Below are 20,051 nucleotides of genomic sequence, written 5' to 3' on the forward strand. Positions count from 1 at the left end.
ATGTTATTCATTATTAAATTTATGATATTTAAAAAATATTAATAAAAATAAAAAAATAAAAATAAAACATAAAAAACATATCAATAATTATATAAAATATGAAATATATAAATAAAATATGAAATATATAAGATTAACATAATAATATAGTTAGAGGACCATTTTGTTTTTTTAAAAAATTTTGAGTATGTGAACAGTAAATACTCAAATTTCGGTTTTTATCTGAGAGAAAATGGGTATAAACCCATTTTGAGTTTTGTTTTAGGGATGGGTTGGAAGAGAAAAACCCATTTTGGGGTCATTTTGCAGTAGTAGGGTTTAGTTACCCTAAGCCAGGAGCACGAAGAAAAAAAACTCTAAAAAAACACGGGGATTGAGATTATTGATGGTTGATAACTTTGAGTATGTGATTATTATTTTTTAATAAAAAAAATTTAAATAGTATTAATATATGAATAAAATAAAATATAATAATTTAAAATAAATTATATTGGTTTCAGTTATTTAAAACCAAGCCTAAAAAACAATTTTCCTAATGTAGCATATTAGTTTAACCTAATAAAAAATGTCTAAAAATATTTATAGCTCAAAAACCTTATACCTACCCTTATAGCTTGCCTAACAATATTTATCCTAATATAGGATATTAGTTTGACCTAATAAAAAATGCCTAACAATATTTATAGCTCAAAAACCTTATTCCCACCCGGATAGCTGCCTAACAATATTTATTGCTCAAAAACCTTATACTATATGGGATAGTTTTGAGTTTAAGCGGGGCCAAAAAAAACCTTATACCCACTCGGATAACTCAAGTGGAAAGAAGCATTTTTTTAGTAAAATATATTGGTCCAACCTAATCAAAAATGCCTAACAACATTTATAGCTCAATTTGGAAACCAAGGAGATGTATCATCAAACTCTTACCAAATAAAATATGAAGGAAAAAACTTATGTTAATAAATTTACCCCAGGTTAAAAAAAGAAGTAAAAACTCAAATAAGAGATAAAATAGTTGTTGTTGCTACCCACCTTTTCTCACCCTCTTTATCTCATTCCAAAAAAAGTGATCTAACCAAATTAAATGACAACTCTATCATAAAAAGAACCGGTTGCTTATTTTCCTCTAATTGAAGAAAGTACTTGCATATATATACATCTACCTTAAGTGCATAAACTTTAAAGCATAGAAAGATAGAGTACTTACAAATTAACCATGAAAATCTTCATTCTGGCTTTGGTATTCTCGTTTATTACCTGTATAAATTGTATTAGCCGAATAACCGATAGCCATTTGAATAATGGAGCTTCATTCATCTTTGGGGACTCATTAGTAGACGCCGGAAACAATAACTACCTGCGAACTCTGGCCAGAGGCAACATCCGCCCATATAGCATTGATTTCAAACCATCAGGAGGAAATCCTACTGGCCGCTACACTAATGGGAAAACCATTGCAGACATTACTGGTAAAATATAAATATCAATCAAAATATATATAAGCCTTTCAATATGATGAATGCATATGTAGGTTTCAAGTACTAATGATTTGCATTTTCAGGAGAGTTGATGGGACAGAAACATTATGCTGTACCATTTCTTGCACCAAACACCACAGGAAAAGCTCTCATACATGGAGTTAATTTTGCTTCAGGAGGTGGTGGGATTTTGAGAGACACTGGAAGAGTCTTTGTAAGCATTAAGAAAAGCCAGATAAAAAATAACAGTAACTTTATATAATTATCCTATTTGCTTTCTCTCATAAAACATCAACAGTAAGCCTTCGAGTTATTTTGATTTAATCCAAATAACCCTTTCTCATCATCAATTAATATAAGCTTAATTTATATTTTCTAGCATTTTAAAATATTATATATGAAGGATATTATATTCATTTAATCCAAATAATTTACTTTTTCATCAAACAAGCTCTAATATGTGCTGCAGATTAACAGGCTTTCAATGGATGTCCAAATAGATTGTTTCAATATTACCAGACAACGAATTGCCTCATTGTTGGGTCCAGAAAGGGCGAGAAACTACATTATGACAAAATCTATCTTCTCAGTCACACTTGGCTCAAATGATTTTCTCAACAATTACCTGCTTCCAATCTTCTCCGTTGGTGTGAGAAGAGCGCTGACACCAGAGGCTTTCATTGAGGATCTTATCACCCATATGAGAGGACAGCTCACGGTATCTGCAAAAGAATTTGTTTTTTTTAATTATAATAACATTATTATAACTTATTTGTACTGCACAGAGGCTCTATAATCTAGATGCTAGGAAATTCATAGTGGCAAATGTGGGACCAATCGGTTGTATTCCATACGAGAAAGCAATGAATCGGGTGACAGATAGTGAGTGTGCCGAATTACCAAACAATATGGCACTTCAATATGGTGCCAGGTTGAAGGACCTGCTGCAGGAACTAAAACAAAACCTACCCGAAGCCACGTTTGTTTATGCAAATGTGTATGATCTAGTGCTGGGACTCATCAGAAACTATGAACAATATGGTAAGTACTCAATGCAAGAAGATTATATACACATGTTCAGGAAAAAGCGTTTAAAATATAACATTTCACTTCAACAGAATAAAATTTTTGTTTGATATGATCCTAGTGAATTTTATATTGAACTTTACAATAGACGTAACATACTGACCTCAAAAAAATATCAGGTTTCACATCAGTCGACACACCATGCTGTGGCGGAGGCCAATATTCTGGGCTGAGTCCATGTGGTCCAACATCTATCTTGTGTGCAGACCACACAAAACATTTCTTCTGGGATGCTTACCATCCAAGTGAAGCGGCAAATAAGATCATTTCTAAGCAACTTCTTCATGGTGACCCGAAATATGTAACACCCATGACTCTTCAGGCACTAAGAGATCTCTAATTGACTCGATTCCCATATTACTACAAACATGTATTTAAAATGACTGTAACTAAGTTTCAATGGATAGAAAACTAGATGGGATGCCAACCTGAAAATTAAAGTGCAAATCTAAACAGGTGAAGAAATTACTGGGATAATAGTGAGGTATAACCAAACTTCCAATCAATAATAGCATCACAAATTTGCATATTATGGAACTATATATAGACTGGCTTATTTCTCAGTATATCATAAGACATTCCTCCAAGAATCTATTCATACAAACAAAAGAAGTTGTACCTTAGAAGTACTATGAGGATAAAGTAAAACTCTAACTAAACAAAGAAAATTATAAAGAAAATAAAAAGATAACCATTACATTAGTGCAATGTACAACTTCCTAACATATGAAAAGCTCCAACCTCCATTCATTGGCACTTCAAAGCCGTGTCCAAAGCATTAAAAACACTCTCTAAAGTTACTTCTTGAACTATGATAACCTTATCCCTCGATTTAGAGCCAGAACCTATAGACACTTGTCTTCTTTTAACACCAAGAACCTGTTTATAAGAAGTAGAAATACAACTGATGTGAAACCAGAAAGTAGAAATGCACAGTAAACTGAAAACGAAAATAAACTGGTAGATTCTTATTAATCCAGTATGTCTGCTAGAATGTGGACGGATCATATCAGCAATTTCCCAATCTAGTTTAAAGTATTGTAAGTTCAAATAAAACAAATCCAATTAACAGGTTTCTACCTTATTTATTCTAAAAATTGAAACTAACTAACTTATGCAGAAATAATTAGTTAAGTTTAAAGAACCAAATAAATTGTTATTGCTCCCTTATGATGCACCTATGATATGTCAAGTTCCAGAAAATTCATTAAATGTCTCTATTGCATCCCATCAACATTGAAAGCAGGGGATGTTAATAATACCTATTTCTTGACTACTAGTCAATTCTGAGAAATAGTATTTTTTCAAAATATCAACTTTATATTAAAGTAGTACAAGATGTATTCAAACGTTACAAGTTTGGGAAAAAGCAAAGCAGAAAAAACTTTGCAACCATCAGTAGCCACACAGATTTTGGGCAAACTTGTCAGGGTTTCACTTTATCACAACTAAAACTTACACTTGATTAATGACCTATAAAAGGTAACTTGTTTATTGACTTGTCAGTGATTCAAAATGGGGTAAAACCTAATGTGCCAGTCACCAACAATATTCATAATATTAATATATAAATATCTTTTGATGTATGTAAAAAGTAAGTCCAAATGCCAAACGCCCAAACAGCATGCATATGAAAATAATATCAACATGGATCACTCAAGAACACAAAATACGTTGCAATTGCAACTGTGAAGGAGCACGAGGTCCACATTCTAATTTCTTAGTTTTTATCTTCTTTTTCTCCTTGCCAAGGGCTTAGATATTGAGATTGCAGTACATTGAACTGTTTCTCCTGTGTTGGAGATTATATATCATCAACATCAAACCAAGTTCTTGAGCTCAAGATCAAGCTAGTGCTATAGGTTTGCATCCCCCAGGAGAAAGAACACAATGACACTGCAAGGTTCTCATTGAATTCTAAGGCATTTTTCCACTCTTTTTAGGTTAAGCTTGTATGAATAGTTGTGACTTCCATTAAAACATCAACAAGATAGATAAGCAATCAAGCAAACAATATTAGCCCATTCACCATACTATGTAAACCCTTGAATCTTAATTAGAATTTTTCATAAAACATGATATTCCAATTTGGATCGACTCAAAATACTCGCTGGCTTACAAAATTAGTACTTTTATGCTCGGATTACGAATGAATTGAGAGTAATGAAGAAAAACATTGTACTTACGGAGCTTATAAAATCCAACAAGGCGGCATTAGCTTCTCCATCTTTTGCAGGCGCGTCAATCTGCACTCCTAGTGCGTCGTCATTAAAATCTGGATTGAATTAAACTCAATTAAATCAGATGGAAGCATCCGTATAGATGTATTAACCCTAACTTCTAAGTAGCGAGTATGAGAAAGAGGACCTGTCAAGGTAGCGAGTTTGGAACCAGGCTTGGCGTGGATATTGATAGCGACAGAAGAAGGAGGAATTAATCGCATACAGGTCGGGAACTTGGTTGAGTTTATGGTGATCGCCGGAGATGATCGAGTGGAATCGGCGGCATTGCTTTTTCCTTTACTTTTCTTCGCCGGAGCCATTTTTCTTTGCCGGGACCCGGGAGAGATGGTTCAAGACCGTTTTTTCTTCTTTTTTTCATTATTATATATTTATTTATTTTGTTAACAAATTTTTATTTTTATTTTTAAATATCTATTTAATAAAAAATCGTTTAAGTACATGGGTACAAAATTACATTAAAATAATTAATTGACTCAAACATCTTCAAGAAAGACAATAAAATCTTCAAGAAGGGCAATAAAATCTCCACACGAATCCACGGGTTTTCTAGATCTAATCTCCGACATCGTCATGATAATGGCATTGTGAATAATCTTAAACGACCTACTTTTATCGTCAAAAGTTCTCAAATTTCTTTTCAACCAGATAATCCTTTAGAAAATTATAGGGATAGAGACCCATCTTTTAAGTCTCGCATTTTTAGTCTCCCCAATCAATGCCTCACAATAGCCACTAACAGTTTCCGGCATAACCCATTTTATTCAAGTCAAATTCCATAAAAAAACTTCATATATTTGCAACAACGTGACAATATAAAAGTAGATGAAAAGTTGTCTCAACCTTTTTATAACACATACGACTCACAATAATCATGTTTTTTTTCATACATCTATCGTTAGTGAAAATTCCGCCGTGAATAACACTCCAACCAAGAAAAGATATCTTAGTATGCATCTTAGACTCCCATAAATTTTCTCAACAAAGATCAATCGGGCTAACCTTAATGAACAAAGTGTAACAATGTCTCAAATAAAAGTTTTTTTCAGATCACGCCACCGTATATAATCCCGAGAAGACGTGTTTAACTCCTTTTTTCTAACCATTAACAAAAGTTTATCATTGGACATGCTTTCCTCACTATTCAATCTTCTTCTCTATCTGATACGATTAGCAAAACCACTAAACCGAATGTCAAACATATATTTGACCGATGAATCTTTACAAATAGAAATAGAAGAAAGCTCGGGGAAAACCTTCGTCAAACATATACCACCACACCAAGTGTCGTCCCAAAAACTAATCGAACTTCCATCACCCACAATAAAAATCGAATATTCCCGATAAATCTTCCACATGGCATAAATATCACCCCAAATGTTGTAACCCACGGGTCTATAAGACTTTTTTGTGAACCAACCAGACTTATCCTGACCATATTTACATTTAACCAATTTAGCCCAAATACTATATTGCTCTGTTGCAAATATACTACACCATTTGGATAATAAGGCTTTATTAAAAGAAATAAGATCGCAGATTCTTAGTCCTCCTTACTCTTTTATTAACTTAATTTTATCTCAACTCACTAAATGAGAAAATGAGGAATCAAATGATCCCTATAAAAATTTACACATAATTCTCTCCATCTTCACGGCCACATACTTAGGGATGACAAATAGAGACATCATATAAGTTGGCATTAAAAAAAGAGCGATTTTGATAAGAACTATTCAACCTCCCTTAGAAATCATCTTACTTTTCCATATGAGAAGCTCCCTCTTCATCTTACTTATGATTGGGTCCCAAAAGCTTTGGAGCTAGCTTTAGCCCCTAGAGGGAGCCCGAGATACATAGACGAAAAGTTCTAATTTTAAATCCCAGAATACAAGCCAATCTAATCTTTCTCCTAGACGAAACTGAATTAGAGAAAAAGATATCAGACTTACCCAAATTAATATGCAGTCCCAAACACGCTCCAAATAACCAAAGAATATCACGAAGGTGTTTGACATTTCTCTCAGTATCCTGAATCATGCAAAGAGTGTCATTTGCAAATAATAAATGAGACATAGAGAATGGAGATCGTCTCGCATCGCACTCCACCCACGAACAAACCCGTATCCTCAATAAACGACATCATTCTAGAAAGGTCTTCCATGACAATAACAAATAAGAAAGGGAACAGAGGGTCTCCTTGTATTAAACCCCTTGAACTCTCAAAGAAACAATAATAACTCTCGTTCACGATAACAGAGAATTTCGTCGTCGATACGCAAAATCTAATCCATCCGATCAATTTCTCCCCATACTCATTCTACCCATAATATAAAAAAGGAACTCCCAATTAACATGATCATATGCTTTCTCGATATTGAGTTTGACAAAAGCACATTTATCGCCTCTAGAGTTAGCCGAATCAATACACTCATTGGTGATTAGTGTCGCATCGAAAATCTGACGGCCTTTGATGAAAGTCATCTGATTGTTAGAGATAACCGTACTTAAAATTCCACGCATTCTGTTTGCCAAACATTTCGAGATAATCTTATAAAATGATGTAACCAAACTGATGGGTTGGAAATTCTTCACATCGATAGTACCGGTTGTCTTACGAATTAGGACAATCAACGTAGAATTCCAACTTTTCTCAAAAGATAAAAATCGATAGAAGTGATTTATAACCGTCATAATACCAGCCTTAAGGAACTCCCAAGTCTTTTTAAAAAAACATATTAAAATCATCATTCTCGGGGGACTTATCACTACCAAAGTCCATTATTGTTGCCTCCACCTCCTCGATAGAGAAAGGAGCTTCCAACATGCATTTCTCATTTGCATTTATAAATACAAAACTGATGTTATTCACTTTTGGTCTAACCCGAAATGGTTCATGAAACAAATCTTTGTAAAATTGAATAATATTATTAGATATACATGGTTCGTTCTCATGTACAACATCAGCAATGGATATCGAGTAAATAGTGTTATTTATCACTTGTGCTTTAGAGATGCCATGTAACTACTTGGTGTTTTTATCACCTTCCCGCAACCAAATTGCTTTAATGCGTTGTCTTGCCCCAATTTCCTCATCTTTACATAGTTCAAGCAAGTCGCTCACTAGATGAATTCGTGTAGAAATTTTCGTACTAGAGAGATCACGAACTTCCTTTACACCATCAATTGATAAAATTTCACGACTTAGAACATCAACTTTGGAGCAAAACAATGCACGATCCCCCACAAACCAACTATTTAACATCTTTCGTAGATTTTTAAGCTTAATAAATAGTTTAAAGGATGGGGGACCAAACACGACCTCCCTTGCCCACCACCCTTCCACCTTCGAGATAAAATCATCTCTAGTCAACCACTTGTTCTCGAATTTGAAAGGTCGACTAGTTGGAACCACCTCCCTCCGCTCAATAAGGATAGGACGATGATTAGAACAATTTTATAATAAGACCTTCTGAAATACATTAGATACACCACGGAAAATCGAGTTACTCGCAAGAAATCTATCAATGCGGGATTATACACTCCCACTGTGTCTGTTACCTCTTCTAAATGTGAATTGCCCTCCTTCCAATGGCAAATTAACTAGCTCCAAATTTACAATTGTCTTAAAAAACTCACGCATATGCCTTGTGAGTCTTCGTGTCCCTTTTTTCTCGGTAGGAACTCTAACTTCATTCATATCCTCACAAAAATAATAGGTAGATCCCAAATACTTGTCACCTTCACAAGCTCATTGAAAAAATCAGACTTAAGGTTAGAAAGCACAAGTACACCGCAGAAAATACCAAATGAAAATTATTCTCACGGTTACGAAACTGAATACTAATGAAAAATCGGACTATATTAATGTCAATTTTCTCGAACAAATCCTCATTCCAAGTTACCAAAATCTCACCTGATGCCCCGATAGAATTAAGAGACTCTCAACCACAAACTCTCCAATTACATAGGTCACGAATAATCCATTAAATCATATGATGCATCTTAGTCTCGCTGAAATAATAAATAACACAGTTCAAAGTACCAACCAAAGACTTTATCATTTTTCACTTTGCACTATCGTTAATCCCACAGACATTCCACGCCATAATTTTCCAATCATTAAGATAAATTAATTAGAATACGTCCTATTATGCTTTGAAACACGTTTTCCATCAATAATATTATCATTAGGCAAAATAATATTCTTCATTTCACTTCGAAGATAACAATATGAAAGTGGGAGAATCTCGCGAATCTCCGGTCAAACCTCATTCTCACACCTTAAAACTTCTTGCACCGAAAATCTATTCTCATTCAAAATAATATTATGAGTCGAGAACTCTGTGCAAACCTCCTCCTTGACTCTTCCTCAGAAACCTCATGAATGATCACAGTCATATTTGGTTGGTAGGGGAGAGCGCATTGTCCGTCTTGTGGACGGCCGGCCTCAGGTTCACTTAAGCGACCAAAGGAAGGATGCATTATCAAAAGGGCCAAGAGAAGTCGAAAGGTCTCGTAAAACCATCAGTCTTCAACTAGCTTTCTCATCCACCTCTTAGGGAACCTATCGGGTCTTGTTTTGGAGAGAATATGCGGCAATCAAAGACTAGAAATAGAAATATTATTAGTGATAGTGGAAGGAGTCAATACTTGGTGGGCCGTCCAACCCATCCAATTCAAAAATGTTGGGTGGAGAAGATGTCGGTTCGCACCAACACAATTCCTAGCTGCACACAACTGGATTTCCGTGTCGTCAATGTACCATCATATGCAATGCAGGTTGGCTCAGGAAGACGCATTATATGGTTGAACTAGACATAAAAGATAATGGTTGGCGGTAAGTGTTTCGAATTTCAAACCTTATTAGATCATCCTAGAGTTGTGGTTATTTCAGAATGTAATATGGGCAAAAGAAGATCGATCGAAGTGATGAGAATCACTTGAAGTTGATCGGTAATCTATTCGATCATCATCATGGAAGAAGGAGCGACTTGGTTTCGGTCCTAATAATGGAGAATTTTGGTTGGGCTATAATTCACATGGAAGGTACATTGCTTTATGGTGTGAGTTCAAAACAATATTTATAATGCCGATTGAAATTGTGTAATTTCATTGGTAGAGGATGGACTTCGTCGACTTGTTAATGATTGACCGATCGTCACTGAGAAATTACAGGTCAAGAGTGGCATTTTTAATGTTGTGGATATAAATAGACAAGCATATGAAACAAAACACGTCACTAGAAGGTCTGAACCAGGTTCAACTCGGAATGGTATCTGGATTCGTTTATTTGGAATGTCTATATTATTATGGAACTCTAATCTTCTCTGTAGAGCAGGGGATGATCTTGGTGGGTTTATTAAGTGTGATGAGAGTATCAAAGTAGAAACGATGAAGGATGAGTCTGAATTCTTGTGGCCCCTCTTGAGCCGAACATCAGATATCTGGAAGTCCTTCTTGTGGATAGCGGAACACATGATTGCAAGGTTATGGTTTGGCCAGAACGCTCTACTGAGATTTTAATAACAATGAATACTAGTTCATGTTCTGATCCGAACAATGATACAAATATTGAATCTTTATCGACAGCTCATCCTACAAGTCTGACGACATTAGAAGCAAGTGTTAAGGAATTAGTGGTGACTCCTTTCTATGTGGATCAAATTCGTTTGGCTGGGCTCGCTAATGTTGAATGGTTAACCGTTGTGGAGGATAATAAGTGGGTATTGAGTCTTGATGCCTTATATGTCGAGGATGTCATAGTGTGTTTAGGCGAAGAGGTCGGTCATGAGGTTGGATCCGAGGTCATTTCATCGTTATATTTGACTCATCATTCTTATGAGTGTCCCGCCTCATATAAGGGTCATATCAATATTATGGAGTATTCGTTTGAGATGCACACGGTTGAGGCAAATATCGAGCATTTTTCTCCTCTTTTACACGTGACTGAGACTATTAACCATAGTTCTCCCGTTAGTTCCCCTATGAGAAATGATTTATATTTGGTCTCATACCATGTTAGGGTGCCCCGGTCTCACATTCAATCTCATATTTAATTGATAATTTGGAGCATGTTGAAAGGGTTGAGGATGATATTTGGTCCCCTTTTCTAGTACGTTTAATATAAGGGTAATTTGACGAAATGACTCTAATAATGACATCATTTTGGGAAATGATCCAGGCCCGATAAAATTTGTAAAAATTATCCTTTTGGACGAAAATACCATTTTGCGTGATGCGGAGGGGTGTTTTCGTTTTTAAACAAGTCGAAAAGGTCATTTTTACGGACTTTATCAGGCCTTAGTCATTCCCAAAAAAAGGGTAATTATTAGAGTCATTTTGTCAAATTCCCCCATAAAAAAGGGTAATTATTAGAGTCATTTTGTCAAATTCCCCCATAAAATAAAGGAAAATGGTTTGAGTCAATATAATTTCACAAATATAATGTATTTCTTTATATCATATTTCGTCCTTATAACAACAATTAGGATGTCTTGATTTTCTTTTTCTTTTAATTTCTTCAAACTAATAAGGAACTAAAATAATTTAATTTGTGCATAGTGTTATAAGATATAGGCTTGAAAATGAATGGTTTTAGAAGGAAAGGGTACTTCGATTTGAATCATTAAACATAGAACCGTCAATTTTGGACCCGACACAAAAATACGACCCAGACCGAATACGAAAAAATTAGGTTATGGTCATTTATTTTTTTGTTCGGGTCAAAATCAGATTAACCTATTTAACTTGATTAATAAACATGTCAAAATTGGGTCAACATAAAATAACCCAAAATAGACTCGATAACCCGTTTACAAGTTTCTTTTTGTTGAGTTTTATGTTATTCTTTCTTATTCACTAACTTATTTTCTTTTATAATTTTTTTTATAAGTGACTCCATGATTTAGCTTTATTTTTATTTTGTTTTGATATCATTTTTTATTTGAAACAAAGAAATTTGAATTAATTACATCGAGTGTTGTTCGAGTTGAGTTAGGTAAATCGGGTCAAACGGATCAAGTTCGAGTCAATCACAAATAAACAAATAAGGTTCAGGTTAGAGATTTTGACCCAAATTACTAAACATGTTAGGTTTAGGTTAGTATCGTTCAACCCGTTAACCTGCAAACCTGAACCCGTCAACCTGAAACTGACTCAAATTGTCACCCCTAATTAAACATAGCTCGACTCATCTTTCCTCCATCACATTATTCAATTAATAAATTAAAATATTAAAATATTTTTTATTTTAAATTATTATTTTTTATCATTGTATATTAATATTTTTAAGTTTTATAAAAAATATATATATATAACTCCTCAATATCATCACAAATCACTACTTTTTTTTAAATCAGATTATTTTAAAAAAACATAATCCAGACAAGCCTATATGTGTCAAGAATTTCATTAACTTCTTTGATCAGTTTCAGCTGGTTGTTGAAGAATCTAATGTAGATCATAAAGTTGAATATGAAGAAATATAATTTGGTTTTTATCAAAAATAAAAAACAAAGTTCCAACCAATCTTTGAAAGCGAGAGATTCACTTGCATCCACGAAAACTAGATCGTTTTGAGATGGATTTAGCTTACAAAATATTGTTCATATAATTAAGCCACACAAGATAATGTTAGAAAGTGTTGTAAAGTTTAAAAACTTGAATATAAAATAATAAAAATAGAAATGTTGAAGTTTTTAAGTATTTGTTCTTTCATTTTTTTAAGTCTTTATCATGTTTTCTAATTTGTAGGATAAATAAAAATAAATAAATTTAGGTAACTATTTTTTTTATTTGTTACAATAGTAATTAATTAAATTTATTTTAAAAACTCTAATTTTTTTATTTGTTACAATAGTAATTAATCAAATATATTTTAAAAACTCTAAAATTTATAAACCCATATATCTTACCAATAAAACATAATTTATTTTAATATAAACTAAACTTACAAAAAAAAATCTTAATTAATTAAAAATCATTTTCAAACAAATTAATTATTGGCATTAGATCTTCAAAGAACACCTGAGAGCGGAAATGACCAATGGTGGAGACCTACTACTTGAAAGTGATATTAATCCACCCAATAAATTTTAGATGGTTTGGTTTTGTATTTTATAGATTATGCAATGTAGATTTTATTATATTATTTTAGACCTAAATTGTTCTATTAGAAGAAGTCTTATTTGTTTGTGATAATTTTATTCATACAACTTAACATTTTTAAAAAATAGTTAGAAAAAGCTCACAAATTTCAGGATGGTTTGAATGTTTTTGTTAAGTTAGTGGGTCTAAATGCATATTTGGAAGCTTAGGATGAATTTGTTAATCTTAGGCTGGTTTGGTGAGCGATTTTTCATTTCTAAAACATTACTTTATATTTATATATATATATATATATATATATATTAATTAAGATGAACTAGCTTGACTATATGGGTTCCTTCAATTCAAAACGCTCTCAGTTAAAATCGAATATTTAATATTTTAGTTTTTTAAGACGACTTTTATCCGAAACTAACCTGAGTTGTCTAGAAAATTACTATTTGAAAATGATTTGATTATGGAAAAATATTTATGGTTTAAATAAGCCATTTTAACTTTTATTAATTTAATGATGGGTTAATACAATGATGATAATGATTATATGATGGGTCCCAGCTTAAATAATTTGGGCCCCAACTTCTTCCGTGGGATTCAATAACCTATTTCTAGGCCAGCCATGAGCCAACTCACCAACATTTTGAGATTGTTGTTTAATCATATATTTTTCATAACTATTTAAATATAAATATATAAATATTGTTTGATAAAATATATATGATTTGAATAAATTATTAAAAATAAATACATACAAATACAAAGGTAAGAACGAATCAAAACTTGTTTGCCCCAACTTTTGTATTAATAATAAACAAATAAAATGCATTGAAAAGAGAGAAGAATAAAAATTAAAAAATTAAAAATTCATAACCACATTACCTACATTTGAGAAAAAAAAATGTTTGAAGACAACCTTACAAAGAAATCGAATCAAAATTTGGTATTTCAATCTTCTAGATTGTATCAGTTTTTGAGATATAAGCATTGAATGTGATGTTTTGTATTTATGGTTATTATTATGTTTGTTTGAATTTTTTTTTTTAATTATGATAATTTGTTTGGTATAAATTAAGTTTTCTAAATTATTTTTAGTAAAAAATATTAATATTTAATTAATTTTTTTTTAATAAAATGAAGAATGCTTTAATATTTTAATTAATAAAATGAATCATCTTGTGCATATCTTGTGCATGTGGTTAGAATGTGACCAAAATTATTTTAAATTTTACATTGTTTGAGACCTCTTATTGTGAACTATTGCGATTCTTTTACCACCACAATTCTGATAAAACTGAATCAATTTATGAGACATAGGTAATAGGTAATGTCCGATGATTGAAATTAAACGTGTCACAACTATTGTTTGCAAGGCGGTGACATCGTGTTGATCCATTCATGTGAGGTGATTGATAAATATATATATTTAAATTATTGTAAAAAATGAACAAGACCATGTATTAAATTATCTATATATATAATTTTTGCAATTAATAAATATTAGTATTTTATCCTTTAAATATATATATTTAAAAGAAATGACACCAACCAAATAATTATAATAAATGTGTCTTTCCAGGTTTGTTATCTGTCAATTTTTTTATTTTTTTATTTTTTTATCAAACTCTATGTACTTAATTTGTCTTATTGTCTTAAAAATAATATTCTAATTTTATTTTTATTTTTATTTTTATTTTAGTAAATAAACTTAAAACAACCAAAATTATTATTCACTCTACTTTATTTATAGAAACAAATTAAACACTAAGATATTTTATAGATTTAATTAATAATAATGTCTAACAATCTCCATTATCTGAGTTTCCCTATTATGGGCAATATTGCTCCTCATGTAGAAAGTCCAAGGATGATTAATTAATATATTATTCTATATAACATATTTTTAATTAAATAATCAAACACATTTACAATATAAATATATAATTAAAAAGAAATTAATAGTAAAAGTTACTAATCTTTGAGAACTTGTTTGGAAAAGATATGAATTCAAAATTCAAATCCTCCAATATAGTACAATTACAAACTCCAAAAAGGAGTTGAATTCCAATTTCCAAACAAGCCCTAATACTTTTTAATAAATTGCTAGCTGGCAGCCAACTCAAAAACGGCCATTTATATTTGTTGGGATTCTCTTTCTATATAAATATATTGTACTTGTCGACATTTATTATATAGTACATTAATATTGAGGTTGTTCGGTGTTATATGTTTTATTTAAAATAAAATAAAATAACTCTTAATTGGGTGGCAATAAATTTAAATAAATAATTAAATTGCCGTCCTTCTATCTATCTGTAATTAATAATTTAGATTCCTTACTGGCAACAAAGAAAGAATGTTGGTGTAAACGGACAACCATGTTCTTGTGTATCCCCCTACCTTATTGACAACCCCACTTTCTTAGTCCTTGTTTGGATTAATGTTATTTCCAATGTATTATTTGAAAACAATCAAACAAGGCCTTGGTTCATTACCAGCTAGCTTTAAGATTTTATTAGTCATATATATATACATGATATGAAAGACAATAAACATATAATTGAAAGACTCATAGGGAGAAAGACAGAGATCTAGAAAAGGGAATAATGGGAGCTTGTGCGACTAAACCAAAAGTATTGTCGAAAGATGGGGCGGCAGAAGGAGCTGCTCCGGCGCCGGAAGTGAAAGAGGAAGAGACGGTGGTGGTGTCGGAAGTTAAGGAGGTCGTGGTCGTGTCGGAACAGGTGACCGTTCAAGGAGAAGGAAGTGGTGTCGCTGAGCAGGAGGATATCAAACCCCGATCTCTTGATAATCTCATACAAGAGGTTAGAAAAAATATGTCACAATTTAATTTTTACTTAAATTGATTTAAGTTGAAATACTATATTAATAATATTATTATTTACATGTTTTATTTCATTTTAAAATTATACTAGTTAAAGTGAAGTTTATAACTTTGAGCAAAGTAGGGTGTTAGAGTTTCAAACCCACAAAAATAAATATATTTTTTTATAATAAAATAAGGTAAAATTATTTCTTAAATTCATAATTTTTTTAATTTAATTTGAAGAATATTTACTTAATTTTTATTATTTAAGTACACTTCAAACTTTTTTCAATCACACCCTAATTTTTTTAATCATACTCTTGCTAATTGCAAATTTCTGGATCTGTCCCACAAGAGTTTGTATAAACCTCACATTTAAAAAAATAAAATAAATAAATATATCAGTAATTTGCAATCATGCTATATATAAAGAAAAACAACCTAGTATGAAAATTTTATGATAATTTGTCTTAGAATGAACTAGATAAGATCAACTTGCAATTGATTTCAAATTTAAATTAATAAGCTTTGTTTCTAGCTAATATCTAAATTAAATTTTTATTTAAGAGATTGTTTGATCTTGGTGATTTAAAAAAATCATATTATTTTAAATATTATTATTTCAATTTAAAAACAAAATTAATAATTTATTTTAAATTATATGGAGAAACTCACTTTTTTCATTACAAAAGTTTTGATTTCATAACCAATATATTTATTTATTTTTTCAAATAACTCCACATTAATTTTTAGTAATTGTTTTTATTCAGGGTGAAGTGAAGGAAATATCTGGAGCAACTCCTCAATTGGAAGAAGCCAAGGCGGAGGAACCAGTTGTCGCCACCAGCACCGCCGAATCTGAACCAGTTATAGAAGAGAAGAAATCTATAACCACAGAAGTTATTGAAGAAAAACCAAAATCAGAAACCCTAGAAATCGACGTCAAAACCGACACGCCTCAACCAACCGCAACCACAACCACGGTAGAAAAACCGGCTACTGAGGAAAAAAAATGATCAAGAGTCTAATGGGGTTGAAGAAAAAAAAATATAAAATCAAGATGGGATCCTCCAAAATTTGTAACGAATCTATTAATTAATTTGCTATACTATTCAATTTTTTTTGTTTTTTTGTTTTGTTTTAATCCTCTCTATCTGTCTTTGGGGGCATTGTTGTCCCACTATGATATTGTTATAAGAAAAAACTTTCATTTGATCAAATTAGATATATATTTGAAAGCTGGAAATTATTACTTAATTTATTGTATGGAAAATCAAGAATTAATTAATTGATTTACTAGGATGTATGACCCAATGCATTCCATCTGTTTCAACACGAAGACCCTTAAACCTAGCAAACAAATTAACTGCCCTTCGAACACCATAATGATCTTCCTTATTGAAATAGTCGTGCCCAAAAATGACCCCGTGACGTGCCAAAACCTTGTAAGCCCGGTTCAAGTCACTCCAAGCCGAATGAAAATCATGAGCCGCATCAATCTCAATCATATCTCCATATATTCCCATCTTACACATTTTATCTAGAGCTGCGGTAGTGGAATAAGGAAGAAATAAAACTGATTCGGTCACGTTCTTGTGAACCAAATTTTGCATAAATTGATACATCAACAAAACGTCGCCGTTTATCATGGGTATATCAAGTCCAGGCCATGCACGAAAATTATCAACGCAAATTATTTGGGAATCTAAGCCAATCTCATGTGACAACTCGGCCATGTGGATTGCAGACATGCCTAAAAACGTACCTACTTCAATGATGGTCTTTGGTCGGTACTTTCTCATAAGGTTACTAAAAACAACATTGTTCGAATCCCATCCGTTGATCTTGGCTGGGGTTAAAAGAGGAATGGCGTGTTTTGGTGGGAAGTTAGCGTAGGGTGACGTGCCATTGAAGAACGCGTCAATGAGTTTGGTCCGGATAAGATGGGCTGGCTCCGGTTCGCTACAAAAGGTATCGAACCGGTAGTGGTCGGAGGATTCTCCGAACCGGTAGTTGTCGCCGATGGACTCGCCGGGAAAGGAATAGAGATAACCGATGACAATTAAGATAAAAAATAGGACAAAAGAAATGTAAACGGTCGTTTTTGTGATTAGGAATGTGGATAACCTATGGTTCAACCGAATTTGAACATCTCCCATATTGGTCGGATGTTTCTTTTGTACATACGTTATACAAGTCCTTATAAGCTTTAATTGAGACACACATGCTAAATCAAACGTTTATATGTTGTGAATTCTAAATATTACCATAATATGTTATAACAAATATTTATACTATATGTTTATAATTGAGATTTTCTTTTTGAAATATATTTAATTCAAAAGATATACATGTTTATAAAGAATAATAATATATTGACTTTTATAGTAAATATATAATATCATCATAATATGATCTGATTTATTATATTTATGTTAATATATTAAATGTAATATCATGTTATATTGACTGGTTTGGAATTTAGATTATTATGAAACTTATTTGTCCTAATATATAGATTCGTTTTAAAGTATTGTGGGATTTTAAAGTTCTATTTTAAAATATGATTCTTATATATTTAGCTAAAGTATATATATATTAGTGTTTTTCCTTATAAGAAGTTGTTTGATGTACATTCTGATTTGTTTATTTAGAGTAAATGAGTTTTGATTTACTTTGTTTGGAACTTCCTGATGTAGAATAAAAAATATATAATTATTTTAAAACATTATTATTTTAGGGTAAGTACCTCATTTAAATGTTAATTTAAATAAGATAATTTTATAAAATATACTTTAAATATATACTAGTAATTTTAATATGATTTTTGTTAAAGCTAAAGAAAAGCAGTTTATATAAATTGATTTTGATTTGCTTTTTAATTAAACAACAAAACTATGACTATGTTTTTGGAAAAATTGGAAATGGATTATAATTAGAACAGGGATTCAGTATATAAATATATTTTTCTCATTACTAACCAAAAAAATAATGATTTTCATTATTAAGATATCAAAATTTTTCATTTCGATTTTCATTGTGAATGTGAAATTTAAGAATATATATATATATATATATATATATATATATATATATATATAATGATTTTTGATTGAAATTATAATTTCATTTGAATTAAAAATGTATATTATTTTAAAGTTCAACTGTTTATCCAAATATAATATATATATTTTTAAATAAACTTATTTCATTCCAAACCTAGCTGTTTTAAAATAAGCCCATATTATATTTGTTGGTTTGGGCCTAGTGGCACTGGTAACACATGCTCATGTTAGTGTAGTCCCACAAAAAAAATCCAATGTTTGAAGATGAAGATGCAAAATTATGCTAGGTAATATGACAAATTGCAAAATGTGAGGTTCAATTGAAATATAACATTAACATATATATATATATATATATATATATATATATATATATATATATATATATATATATAAAGAGGCCATATATTAATTATATTGTTACCAATTTTAGCTAAAACCTAGATATCAATAGTTAGTCACAATCCAAGCATTTAATAGTTAGTTCTAGGTTTTTATAAAACAATTTTTGTTGTTATTTTAACCCTCTTTGAATTTAAGTGTTTTCACGTGTATTATTGTGTTGCATGATTGTGTAATAACTTGGGTTATAATATTTTCTCATATTAATCTAGGATCATTTTGTTATTAATAAAATTTGATGTTTATAAAATTTTTTTTTTTTGTAAATAGTAGCTACTAAGCTATGTCTTTTCCAATTGGTTTACAACAAACTTAACTACCCATGATCAATATTTTAAAAAAAAGTGCATATTGAGATGTTGCTTCATATTTAAGCACAATCTTCAACTATTATTAATATCATTATCATTATTATCATTATGTTGTCTCCACTCCATCATCCATTTGAACATGCACCTTGTTACCTTTTCACTCTCTATTATATTTTATTTCACTTCAAAAAATATACAAATTTGTATAAATTGTGTTTAAAATATATATTTAAATAAAACCACTAAAAAAATGTTCCCATTCATACTAACACTTTTAAAACATTGACTCTCTTTATATATATTTAATATAATTTTGTGACTAATAATGTATCAGATATTTTAAATAGTAATCAAACTTAAATGTTATTTTTTTTTTAAAAAAATAGAAAAATTATGATTAATGATATCAAATTATATAAACTAGCATTAATGTTGTGCGGGTAATAATATAAACAAAATATTATTTATCTATAAATATTTTAAATAAAATAAATATTATTCAAATTTAATTAAATTAAAATTAGATTTAATTTTTAAAAAAA

General features: G+C 31.0%; 4 protein-coding genes across 4 annotated transcripts; 2 read left to right on the top strand and 2 right to left on the bottom strand.

The window, feature by feature from the left end:
* Positions 1–1,076: 1,076 nt before the first annotated feature.
* On the top strand, positions 1,077–3,042 carry LOC124921094 (GDSL esterase/lipase At2g23540-like). The gene is made up of 5 exons (XM_047461702.1): positions 1,077–1,469; positions 1,562–1,692; positions 1,948–2,196; positions 2,264–2,519; positions 2,684–3,042. Exons 1-5 carry the CDS (start codon positions 1,217–1,219, stop codon positions 2,902–2,904), a joined length of 1,110 nt encoding a protein of 369 aa, XP_047317658.1. The 5' UTR covers positions 1,077–1,216; the 3' UTR covers positions 2,905–3,042.
* A 12-nt stretch (positions 3,043–3,054) lies between these two features.
* Positions 3,055–5,156, bottom strand: LOC124921095 (UPF0235 protein C15orf40 homolog). Its single transcript, XM_047461703.1, has 3 exons — positions 4,932–5,156; positions 4,751–4,839; positions 3,055–3,443 (listed from the first exon to the last, which is right to left on the bottom strand). Exons 1-3 carry the CDS (start codon positions 5,104–5,106, stop codon positions 3,312–3,314), a joined length of 396 nt encoding a protein of 131 aa, XP_047317659.1. The 5' UTR covers positions 5,107–5,156; the 3' UTR covers positions 3,055–3,311.
* Positions 5,157–15,480: 10,324 nt separating this feature from the next.
* On the top strand, positions 15,481–16,867 carry LOC124922570. The gene is made up of 2 exons (XM_047463294.1): positions 15,481–15,729; positions 16,502–16,867. Exons 1-2 carry the CDS (start codon positions 15,511–15,513, stop codon positions 16,745–16,747), a joined length of 465 nt encoding a protein of 154 aa, XP_047319250.1. The 5' UTR covers positions 15,481–15,510; the 3' UTR covers positions 16,748–16,867.
* A 144-nt stretch (positions 16,868–17,011) lies between these two features.
* Positions 17,012–17,890, bottom strand: LOC124919906. Its single transcript, XM_047460274.1, has one exon. The coding sequence runs from the start codon at positions 17,888–17,890 to the stop codon at positions 17,012–17,014; it is 879 nt and encodes a 292-aa protein (XP_047316230.1).
* Between the last annotated feature and the right edge of the window lie 2,161 nt (positions 17,891–20,051).

Source organism: Impatiens glandulifera, chromosome 1 (assembly GCF_907164915.1).
Source record: "Impatiens glandulifera chromosome 1, dImpGla2.1, whole genome shotgun sequence".
NCBI lineage: Eukaryota > Viridiplantae > Streptophyta > Magnoliopsida > Ericales > Balsaminaceae > Impatiens > Impatiens glandulifera.

Bases quoted from the DNA above. Each gene is read 5' to 3' on its own strand.
- LOC124921094 (XM_047461702.1), top strand. From the start codon at position 1,217: ATGAAAATCTTCATTCTGGCTTTGGTATTCTCGTTTATTACCTGTATA. The intron at 1,693-1,947 runs GTAAGCATTAAG...TATGTGCTGCAG, and splicing joins GAGACACTGGAAGAGTCTTT to ATTAACAGGCTTTCAATGGA. The intron at 2,520-2,683 runs GTAAGTACTCAA...AAAAAATATCAG, and splicing joins CAGAAACTATGAACAATATG to GTTTCACATCAGTCGACACA.
- LOC124922570 (XM_047463294.1), top strand. From the start codon at position 15,511: ATGGGAGCTTGTGCGACTAAACCAAAAGTATTGTCGAAAGATGGGGCG. The intron at 15,730-16,501 runs GTTAGAAAAAAT...GTTTTTATTCAG, and splicing joins TTGATAATCTCATACAAGAG to GGTGAAGTGAAGGAAATATC.
- LOC124919906 (XM_047460274.1), bottom strand. From the start codon at position 17,890: ATGGGAGATGTTCAAATTCGGTTGAACCATAGGTTATCCACATTCCTA.
- LOC124921095 (XM_047461703.1), bottom strand. From the start codon at position 5,106: ATGGCTCCGGCGAAGAAAAGTAAAGGAAAAAGCAATGCCGCCGATTCC. The intron at 4,840-4,931 runs GTCCTCTTTCTC...AATTCAATCCAG, and splicing joins CAAACTCGCTACCTTGACAG to ATTTTAATGACGACGCACTA. The intron at 3,444-4,750 runs GTAAGTACAATG...TCTTATAAACAG, and splicing joins TGTTGGATTTTATAAGCTCC to GTTCTTGGTGTTAAAAGAAG.